The sequence below is a fragment of the Sinocyclocheilus anshuiensis genome, unplaced genomic scaffold, assembly GCF_001515605.1.
Source record: "Sinocyclocheilus anshuiensis isolate Anshui unplaced genomic scaffold, SAMN03320099.WGS_v1.1 scaffold916, whole genome shotgun sequence".
NCBI classification, from domain to species: Eukaryota; Metazoa; Chordata; class Actinopteri; order Cypriniformes; family Cyprinidae; genus Sinocyclocheilus; species Sinocyclocheilus anshuiensis.
Window position 1 is genome coordinate 2,051,126 of NW_015548264.1, and position 11,600 is coordinate 2,062,725.

General features: G+C 39.0%; 1 protein-coding gene across 1 annotated transcript in view; it reads right to left on the reverse strand.

Moving 5' to 3' along the window:
* mkln1 (muskelin 1, intracellular mediator containing kelch motifs) overlaps nucleotides 1-11,230 on the reverse strand; it is a 24,838-nt gene extending 13,608 nt beyond the window's left edge. Inside the window, exons 1-9 of the mRNA XM_016443183.1 lie at nucleotides 11,134-11,230; nucleotides 9,537-9,606; nucleotides 7,442-7,584; nucleotides 7,093-7,181; nucleotides 6,678-6,787; nucleotides 5,924-6,116; nucleotides 2,933-3,010; nucleotides 2,696-2,761; nucleotides 2,091-2,203 (exon numbers count right to left, since the gene is read on the reverse strand). Of these exons, the coding sequence (XP_016298669.1) occupies nucleotides 2,091-2,203; nucleotides 2,696-2,761; nucleotides 2,933-3,010; nucleotides 5,924-6,116; nucleotides 6,678-6,787; nucleotides 7,093-7,181; nucleotides 7,442-7,584; nucleotides 9,537-9,606; nucleotides 11,134-11,213 (942 nt within the window). The 5' untranslated portion in view covers nucleotides 11,214-11,230. The remainder of the gene's footprint in view (nucleotides 1-2,090; nucleotides 2,204-2,695; nucleotides 2,762-2,932; nucleotides 3,011-5,923; nucleotides 6,117-6,677; nucleotides 6,788-7,092; nucleotides 7,182-7,441; nucleotides 7,585-9,536; nucleotides 9,607-11,133) is intronic.
* Nucleotides 11,231-11,600: the final 370 nt, after the last annotated feature.

The following is an 11,600-nucleotide window of genomic DNA, read 5'->3' on the forward strand; positions in this document are numbered from 1 at the left end:
CGACATTAAACACTGTGTCTACACCGGACGCGAGCGGCAAAATACTGTAGAAACCATTATAATCAGTGACACTGTCTACACTAGATGCGGCGCGGCGCGACATGACAAAACCCGACATTAAACTGATGCCTTGTTCTATTTATGACATACTACTGACACAAAGTTAAAATGATTTGCAACGGTCGTTTGCCGCGTTCAGTGTAGAGCTGTTTCGGCGCGACGCGACAACTGTAGCATCCGGTATAGACACGGTGAGTGAAGCCGAGAGCAAGATATGCCTCGTCATATTTTCTGCACCAGGCCTACTTTGGCTGTTTACTTATTTCTTTTCTTTTTCTGCGGATGGCCCGCGCTCGACTTGAAGCAGCGCTGCTTAGACCGATCAGCGTGTGTCATCAAAGTACTGCGAGAGCTATAAGAGAGCGGACGTCTCCTTATGCTTTTTCTCGCCGTACTTTGATGTCATACACCGATCGATCTTCAAGTCGAACACACCTCTTTACTCTCGCGTGTCACGTGACCGAGTGTAATCGCAGCCTCTGCGATTGAAAAATCGTAGAGCTGTTTCGGCGCGACGCGACAACTGTAGCATCCGGTATAGACACGGTGAGTGAAGCCGAGAGCAAGATATGCCTCGTCATATTTTCTGCATTTAGCTTTTGAATGACCAGCACCTGCCTGGGTCTGTGCGACGTCATCTATGGCTTTTCTCTTCCCTTTCACAAACCGATCCATCTCCCATTCTAAGTTACGTCCTTTGGTTTAGGGCTGGGCGATATAGCTAAAAAATGTATCAACAATATAATGTTTCATATCGCTCGGTATCGATAATTATTGACATTTTTTATAACCTTTTTTAAAACAAAGAGCAATAGAAAAAAACTTTTACATTTAACCACTGTATTTTTAAATTAACCCAACTTATTGAGACAAACAACAAATTTGTTTTAACAGTCAAACACAAAATAAAAATTAAACAAATACCTCATTTCTAATGTTTTATATGCAGATTAAATAGTTCTGAAGGAAACTTTTGGCTTGTCTCCCGAGGCCACAGGAGGGCGCAAAGAGCAAAATAATGCAGCGCATTAAATTGCCAACGCAAAGGAAATAACTGTCTATAAAAAAAAAACGTGCATTACGTTAAAATTAACTCAAATAAATCAAACATAATTTCGTAAATTTTATAAACAATTATGAACAAAACAGCATCATGTATTTATGCATTGCTTAATCCAAAGAGCCGAATCGCCCATCAAGGTGTACCGCCGATAAATATCAATACCGTTTTATCGCCCAGGCCTACTTTGGCTGTTTACTTATTTCTTTTCTTTTTCTGCGGATGGCCCGCGCTCGACTTGAAGCAGCGCTGCTTAGACCGATCAGCGTGTGTCATCAAAGTACTGCGAGAGCTATAAGAGAGCGGACGTCTCCTTATGCTTTTTCTCGCCGTACTTTGATGTCATACACCGATCGATCTTCAAGTCGAACACACCTCTTTTCTCTCGCGTGTCACGTGACCGAGTGTAATCGCAGCCTCTGCGATTGAAAAATCGCATTTTTTCATATCTCGATATTATCGCAAATGCAATTAATCGTTCAGCCCTTGTCTGCATAGCCATCTGTGAGTGCTGTTCTACTTTTGTGAGATCACTCATTCAGATGTACCCACCCTGAAACATCCCATAAGGCAAACAACTGCGGTTGGCCATATCACATATCAGTCAGGCAGGCCCTTCCTGCATTAATGGGCAGCTCTTAGTCTATGCTGGAGAGTGTACCAGACTTTATGCAGATTTCAGCAGCCAAAGAGATCTCCATTATAACTTCCATCAGCACTGTGGTGTCAATCTACATATTTTTCATTACAATCACTTCATTCTCTTCCTCATTCACAAACTACAACAACTATGAATCAAAAATCTAAATAACCTACAGATAAAGGAGTACAACGTCACTCAGTGAACTTTGCACAGAAAGCACAGCGAAGTATGCGAAACTCAATGGCACGATGGAAACATCTAGGGGATTTTTGTGCCAATCAGCTGAGTCACAATCGAAAGAAATTCCTCTTTTACTTTCTCTCTTACCTCTTTCTCTGTATCCCTGGAGATACAGGCCCATTGGTTCTCCTTCACACTGTACGCCCAGAAATCAGCCAAGTCCTGCGTTCCATCCCAGCCACCAAACAGATACACGGTTTCTGCCAAACAAAGAGGCGAATACAAAAAACAGAAAGAGAAAGCGATGGTGAGTGGTGAGGCGTTTTACACCTTTATAAGAAATTCAATATGAAATCGAAGGATAAAAACTATTATGGTATTTTAAAAGCTATTATAAATCATCATATTCTTGAAAGGCAGCTGTGTGCTGAGGTTGGAAGGCTGTTGTCGCCATGGTGATAAGCAGAGACAGTTGTTTGAGCTATTGAAGAGTCAGCTGAGCTGTACAGCGGGTTACTTGAGGTCAGTTTGAATGCACAGGGCCACATGAGGGCTGCGGGGATCGATTGTTCCTCTAACAAGCAGCTCACAGATTCACACGCACATTTAAAACAGCCCTTAACTCGCAACAGCGGGGCTAAATGCAGTCTTACCATGCATTCCACTACAAGCAAAACAGAACAAGCTAAATAGTGCCGCAATAACCACCCAATCAGAAACTTTGCAAATCAGCCATCTGACGCAAAACGTACCTGTCTGAACATCAATGACCATCTGATGACCTCCTCTCATGCCCGGCCTGTTATCATCACCATCACCTAATCAGAAAAAAAAGGAGAAGAACAGAAGTGAATTGAAAGTGGTGTGTGTCAGGAACAAGACACACACTGAATATCAATACAGCCCTTAAGTCATTTAATACAAGGATTCCCTGGAGTCCAGCATTCAGATTCAGAGCAAGAGGCCGCCACTTGTGTGTTCTGTCGTACCTTTGTTACATTTGGGGATGATCTGACTCCAGCGTGGCTTATAATCCTGCTGGCTGATGTACTGATTAAACAAACCATCTGGAAGAGAACAGATAAAGAATCAAGTGTGCACTTTAATTTGCTAATGCATGCTCCCTGAGCGGGAAACAATCCAAGTGTACATTAGGTTCTCATTACCGTAAATTTACACTGTGACCACAAAAGAGAACATGCAAGAACATGGAATACAACTGCGAACGCCACGTAAAACACTTTCTCCTATCCCATTCAAGCACGTAGAAGCTGATTCCTTCTAAAAATCTTTAAACAGTGTTAGTTCTTGACTAGCCTGACAATGGATCAACCAATGGCTCAAGCCTTAGTGTGGACTATTTGTTTTGTCCGAAGAAAAGCCAGTTAACAACAAGTCAGTTCACTCTATGGCCATATTCGCAATGCCTCAGTCTGAGCAGCTATTTCGGTCATACTACTTGAATTCGGTCATCTACTTGAATGGGGGAGGACTGATATCTCTAAAATCGCTCACCAAGTTCACAATAAAACAACTTATTTTATACCAATTAAACCTGACATCAGATGTTTCATAAAATTTCTTAAGCTAAAATTGCACAAAAAAAAATAATAAAAAAAACGATTTTCCGGATTGCTGTGCAAAGGATGGCAAAAGATGTTGAAACAGGAAAAAACAAACTAAAAGGATTAACAATTGGCTCTTTTTACTGGAAGGCAGGACTTCCTTCACAAGAGAGACCTTACTGAGTGTTGCACTTCCTCCCATTTATTGTAATACCCATGGACAGTCTCTGTGTAATATCGTCTTTGCTTCAATGCTACATAAATGCTAAATAAAGTGACACGACAGTCATTTATTATATTCAACAACAACGGCTCGTTCCATGTGTCATGCATCATTACGCCATTTCTAGGTCATTGAATATGAGCAAAACTTTCCAGTTTTCAATACGATCAAGTGTTTACATGTCATATCGAACGGATTAGAAAAGGTTTATCCCACCCCTCTCAACCCGATTGAAACTTTGAAGTTTGGGCATTTTTATTCCAATTGAGGTGTTTACATGGAGCATTTTCATTCAGATTGGACTTTTAAACAGATTGTAATGGGAATACAATGCTCCATGTAAACATACCTACTGAGTACCACACCATTTTCAAATCAATCTAAATATTCCAAGGTTTACTTTAAATTTAAACAACATTTATGCAAATGTCTTGCTAATAGCTTGCATGAAAAGTGTTTTGCGGACACACATTCTGCAGGTTGAATCATAACCAGGTGAACTTTTAAATTGCACATTACTGACAAATGACCAACACTGTTTTGGAAACTATAGCTCTCAACCGTGAAACCACCCACATGTTTGTGTCAAAAAGCAGCATGTTGGTGTTTTTTTTTATATCATGACTCAATTTTTATTTAAAATGTATGGGAATTTTGAAATATATAAAATCCATAGTTCCCTATTTTTTAACCTGCACCCTTCAGTCAGTACAACAGGCAAACATTAGTTCAGATGGGAGTATGTGGAAAACAAGTTTTTCAAAGCAGTAAATAATCACTATTCAAATAGTGAGAATATGAGAAACTAAATTTTCGTCTTTTTGAAGTACAATCTGCTGTATAATACTGCAATTGTGCCATAATGCTGCAAGTTCATCAAAATCTCTCTAAAGCCCGGCTCACACTGTGCGATTTTGGCCACGATTTGGTTGTCTGAGACAAATTTTGAAAATCCTAAAAGATTCCTATAATCCTAGGCTAAAATCTGTAGTCTTTGATCGTTAGTTTGACACGTTCACCGACAGTCGATTAATGGCCGTTGCGATCAAATTTTACCTTCTGGCAGTGTCAGAAGATTTGGCGCACAGTCCTGCAGTGTGACATCTCCTACGACGAACGTCAAACTGTCTTCGTTTTTCAAGACAAGCCATGATCAGAATTAATGCTAGAGATTTCTTCTAACCGCATAAACTCCGGCGCTCCCGTCCTCCACTCACGGAATTCATATGATATGTTGCCTTTGCCAGGATAAACACTGGTTGCGCTGCTGTTTTCATGTGGATGTGTAGTGCTGCTTGCACTATTCTGCATAAATACGCCGGTATTGCCGCCATTCATATACTTTTAATGATAGCCAACATTACAGCTCCGCATGCCATGCAGCTCGCAGTCACTGAATGTGTATGGGTTGATAAGGTAAAACTCCGGACAAGTTTTCTTGCGCGCACCCATTTTTAACACGTCTTGACTGTCATACAGTCTGACATTAATGACAACTGAGATCCCACAGTGTGACATGATCATCATGTTCGTACAGTCCGACAAGTACAATCCTTAAGGACTTTTAAAAAAAAAAATCACAGTGAGCCCGGCTTAACAGTGAGAGCAGTGTATTTTAAAAATATAACACTTCTAACACTAAAATCATGTCTAGTCTGCGTCAAGTGAAACAGACCGTTCGAGCAGAGATCATCTTTATTTGACATAAAATGTCAACAAGGATGTACTGGCTTGCAACGTAACACGATTATAATCCAGAACCATTCTGTTGCCTACAGGGAACCAACATGCCCACATTCCCTACTTAAAGGGTCATTAAACCCCCCGTTTCAGCACTGGTTAGTTCTCACCAGTTTTAAAAAATGCTAAAAAAGTGGGCGTGGTGCGCAGCGGAGCGGAGGAGGGGGAGGAGGGGAGACAGACAACACACACAGCTTTGCGTTCAGACGGTTTCATTTCACTCCCATCGAGTTAAAAACGCAAATAAATGCACAGCCATTTGCACTCTGCATCGAAAACATATATATGAATGCGCTGTTGTACCTCTGGTTATCTTGAAAATTGATAATTTTATCCAGAAAATTGTCTTCTATGATGTGCAACACAAACACCTCTGCTAAAATCTCAGAAAAAGTAGTCTGGGGTTTCATGACCCTTTAATGAATGTGGCACAGATCCATAAGATGAGGTACCTCTCACGGCTTTGTCTATGAGCTCCTCGCAGGCGTCAAAGTCTCCTCTGAGGACCAGCCGCTCATGGAGGTGCGTAAGCATGGGATGCTCCAGAGCAATCCGTGTTTTCTTCTGCAGGGACTCGAAGGCTTCTGTGTAGTTGTGCTGCCGGAAGTGTTTCAGGCACAGGCGGATGGCCTCCTGTTCACGGTACTGTCGGGAAAAAAAAAACAAAGCACTTTAGCTGTAACATGCCATCAATCCAAGTTTAATATCGCGTGAAACTGCCTGTGCAAATGGAGTGCGAGTGTTATAAAATCAAGAATGTTTTTCTTACTGGAACAGCTTGGCAATTTAAAAACTGTTAATAGTTATGATGAACAAAGACAGCGACGCAGTTTACTGAAATAAAGATTACGAAAAAAAAATCAGGAAATATATTACTTTAAATCACTTATGTGTGATTATCTTTAAGCAATGGGTGGTTAATAATGGCATAATCTGAAATAAGCAATTTCTATTACGCAGCATGTTAACTTTTACATTCTTTTAAGATAGACGTGTGTGTGTGTGTGTATATTTGCCACCCATTTTTAGATCCAGAATTTCATTTAATTCTGTATCATTGCATAAAGATGGGATAATTTTAAAAAAATAAGAACAATTTTAATGGTCTTAGAATGCTTCTTTTGATTTTGGGATGAATTATGAACTTAACATTTCTTTGTGGCATTCATCCTCAAAGATGGATGTGGATGTTCGGACACAACTCACCTTACTGTACCAGTTAAGGCAGGGCTGGACAACGTCTGGATCTTCTATGCCGTGTAACTCAATATACCAGATGCTGAAGTTAAAGCTGGGCCCCCATGACATCAGAGGCACTGTACATAACCAAACACACACAGACAGCATCAAGAGAGGACATTCACACTTTGCTTAAAAAAAGATGTCAAATTTTCCATTCTCAAAAGAATCGCAGATTTCAATGTCTGAAACACACAGCTTGCAATATTACAAGAGAAAAAGCTCTCACAAGCACTTGTTTGTTCCATCAAAGACTTGCAGAGTCATTCAATCACTCACTCATTGTCTTCCTCTGAAATCATGTGATGACTGATCTTTCCCCTAAATGTGTCACCACATGAGTTCACCGGGTCTTTAGTTCGCTCTTTCTGTAAACACTCACCTATTTTAATGAACCTGCAGGGAAACATCTGCTCATCGATCTTGTGCTTTAGCGTGAATGTCTCCTTGTTGAAGTCATTCTTAAGGCCACTAGGATTAGATGAGAAAGACAGTCAATGACCTCACCACATCACAAGAAGTAATTTCCCCAAACATTACTCACATCGCAAGAAACACAATAAGCCATTTTATAAAATGTTTGTATTCTGGTGCTCTATTAGTAAGTTAATTAAATCCGGTCACCTGCTCTCGAGATGCTCTAAAATCTGAGTCCGTAAAGTTTATCTGACATAAAGATTAGCCTGTAAGTAGATTGTAATCACAAACTAACATTCTCCCACCAGGCTCACCTAGACAAGAGTTCCGTCATGTTTTCTTCGCTCATGCCTCCGAACACTTTGAACTTCTTCAGGTTGCACACGTGGGTTTTCTCATATTTGCCATAGGTGATGCTCAGAACGATAGCTGGTCTCTCCAGTTTTAAGATCAAGTACTGAGTAGCAGAAAATAAATAAAAACTGTTACACCAACGCAATTCTGCAATGTTCTAGCCACAACGATCAATTTTATCAAAAACTATTAAGATCATGAGATGGTCATCCATAACATATAACTTTACAATTCGTTTAAAAACTTTACCTTTACCACATCAGTAAATCTAGACCGATTTCTAATATCATTCATCATTGTGCAGGTTTAAAGTCACATATCAAGTATGTTTTGTAATAAAAGCACTAATATGATTTGAAAGCCATAACAGGGTGCAGATTTTCAGTGAATAATACATTTAGTTTTGGTCAGTTCCCTCTCAAAACTAGCATACATTACAGTTCAAAAGTATGGGGTCTGTAAAATCTAAAATAATAATAAAATAAATAAGTACTGAAAAGGATGTATTAAATTCATAAAAAATTACAGTATAGACATTTATAATGTCTATAATATTTTTTTTTTCAGATAAACATTTTAACTTTCTATTCTACTTACTGTTTCCACAAAAATTAAGCAGCACAACCGTTTTCAACACTAATAACAAAAAATCTCTCTGACTGACCAAACAAGCATATTAGAATGATTTCTGAAGGATCACGTGACTAACGAGTGCTGAAAATTCAGCTTTGCATCACAGGAATAAATGACATTAAAATATATTAAACAATAAAACAGTTATTTTAAATTGTAATAATTTCAAAACATTACTTTTAATGTTCTTTTGATCAAATAAATGTAGCCTTGATGAGCCAAAGAGACTTCTTTTAAAAAATCTTGCCAACCCCAATCATCTGAACAGTAGTGCATGTCTTCACAAAACTTGGAAAACAGGGCAACAAGTTGTATGGGCCACTTTTCTGGTATTTTTTCCTCCCTGACAAGAGGTGACAGTATCTATCACTATCCATTTTGTATGTAAAATTCCTCATTTACTTATTAATGCATCTTACGTTCCTCTGTGAACATTACAAAACACAAGGAAGATATGTTCTTGTGTTTCTGGTGCATATAAAGACACTGCGAGTGACAACAGCCTCTTCAGGTGCAGGTGGACAGGAGGGGTTTATATTACTCATGCTGCCCTCATGAAAACAATTCAATCAACTATAGACATCTATGACAGAACAGCCCGTAATCACAGCTTGTAAATTATTGCTCGGAACAAACGCAGCTTGCGTAGAGACCCTAAAAATTAATGGGCTACTGTCATTGAAGATGGGAAGGGTGAGGAAAATATTTCACACAGACTGACTGTGATATTCCATCCACCAGCACTGATGGCCGCCTGCACTAAGAGCTTGGTTAAAAAAATAAAAAAAAAAGGGTTTCCAACATTCAGCATTTAACCCACAGATGAAATATTGATTGAACTTTCTATCATGATTTACAACACGTTGAGAGGTCATTTCTGGGAAAAAAAAACTGGATAATGACAGGAACTATGATTTCGTAAAACTCTGATCTCTGCAGAGGGTAACTGTACTTTTTTAAGTGAAAGGATGAGAGTGGAAGGACATGAGTGAGAAAACACAAGGCTTTGAGTTCGGGTTGGAGGTTAAAAGTTGAGGGCGAGTGTTACTGTACCGCAACACGCACTTTCGATTTCCTTGTTGCCTAACCACAAGTCTGTCTGCGCTGCAATGGTCTGTGCAACAAGGCCGGCAAAAAAGAGGCTTCCTCTTTCCAAAAGAAGATGAAAGCAAGGCACAGTGTCAATGAATGAAACTTTCAACATAACCAGGCATGTTAATATCAAAAACTGTCAACATTGAAACACACATATCTGCAGCCAAACACCAATACTAAAGGCACAGAGACCTTTTGATACTTTTCCCCCATTTTTTGAATGGGGTAAGTAAGAATGTTTTGTTTTTTTTTGTTAACAATAATAACCCTGATACAGGAACTATTATCCAGCTCAGCTTAACACTGAAAGGCGTAAGAAGAATTTACCTGTGGAGGGTAGTTGCTCTCAGATGACCACCTGGAAGACTGATCGTTTGGTTTGTCCACTAAAATATTCCTGCAAACAAACAAAATAAGAAAGAGTTAAAGAAAAGCGTAAGGCACCACAAACATTCTTTAAAACTTTTTTTCACACTTTTTATTGCATGCATAATGGAAAAGTTGTGCAGATCTTCCATAGCATTACGCTGTCACCATGAATGCACAAGCATCCAGTGCGCTGACAACTTTCTAATTGTGATGCATGCTTACAGATGAATACATGCACAAATGTGCTTGTTTATACAAGTATGCTTGCAATTGGATTATGCTTGTTATGCCAAGTCCTTGTATGTAACTTGCATGTAAGCTTGGGGTGAAAAGCAAAAACAAAACTGGCAAGAGTACACGGGTGTCACAACAATATATGCTTCACCACTGACTAATGCATGAACGTGTACTGTTTATGTCAGTCTACTACAGCACATTTTCCTCTAGCTATCATATCTAACACAAGGATTACAAAGAAGGTATGTAAATTAGTACTACATGATCCATTTTACATGACACAAATTGCATGGATATTATGGGTTAGACCGCAATAACCAACCAGCTCACTGGCTGCGTTTCAAAACTAAGTGAGAGACCGCGTTTCATAGGCTGTCTAGATAGGCAGCTCACTTGTTTCGAAACTCTGCTACTTCATGCCTTGCTAGATAGCTAGAAATAACAGCATATTTCGCACAAAAGCCCTGTTTAAAGGGGTCATATGATGCGATTTCAAGTTTTCCTTTCTCTTTGGAGTGTTACAAGCTGAGCCAGGGAAGTATTGTTATATAATATTGTAGATTAACAGAAACAGACGAAGATTAAAACGGGGGATAAAAATAGTCTGCGACTCTCCCAGTGTCATATTCCAACAGTTTAGCATTAGTAGTCACCATAGCATCTTTAAACATTGATGTATTTTAAAGCAGTACTGGTAACAGTTAGTCTAATTAAGCTGTATTTCGACCAGATATTTTTAATATAGACGAAAACACCGATTTAAATGGCATTCAGCGATTTGCGGTTTGTTTACTTCTACAGTTTAATATAGTAAACTAACGTTAGCCATTTAGCTAACCCGCTACATACTGCAGTTCTGATTTATATTTCAAGTATAAATAAACACAGTGCAGTGAGACACCTGTCAGGTTCTTAAAAGAGCATCATGATCTGTATACGTTAATGATAGGAAAAATAAAAAAAACATTAGGTGTGCTTCAGGCGTGTTATTTGTATAAACTCACATAGGTTGCTTCACACTAGCCTAACCTAGCATGCTAACATGACTGTCACATCTGCACATTTCCATACATGTATAGCCATTTCCCGACTTTTGCACATCTAAATGCACATTAATATGTAAAATTAGATATTCGTTTGCTTTGTTGCTTGCAGTTATACATTTGCGGCTGCTTTTTATGTACCCGTCTGCTGTAGCCCGGCCCGTTGATGAGATAAAGCCATGGATTTGTTTAATATTACAGAGGTATAAACTGTGTATGTATATTTAAGAGCATATGTAGAGTCTCAACGTGAGTGTTTAATGTGCGTTACTCACTCGGGTAAATATGTAGAGGAGTACGAGCTCCATTTATAAACACTGTAGGAGAGCACCCTGCTGTCAGGAGCCACCGCCATCTTGATGCACGAACGAAACACACTTACACACGCGCATATGCATACATACACACACAGACACACACACACACACATGGCCCTTGGGAAAAATAATAAATAAATAAATGCTCATAGAACACATAATAAAGGAATTTATTCATTCTGATAACATAGTGTCTTTAGAATACTTTGAATCAATCTTAAAGGGCATAAAAACATTACACTTATTATGTAGGCTGTTGTAAACTAGGAAAACTTTTCCCTCTTCTTCATCACCTACATATTTACATAGGACCTAAATTACACTTATACTTTAAATGAATCATCCAGCAATGGCTGAACTATTATTAATCGTTATAATGAGGCTAAGAGCAAATGTACTGCAGCTAAGCCTGAAAGTAGGCTATT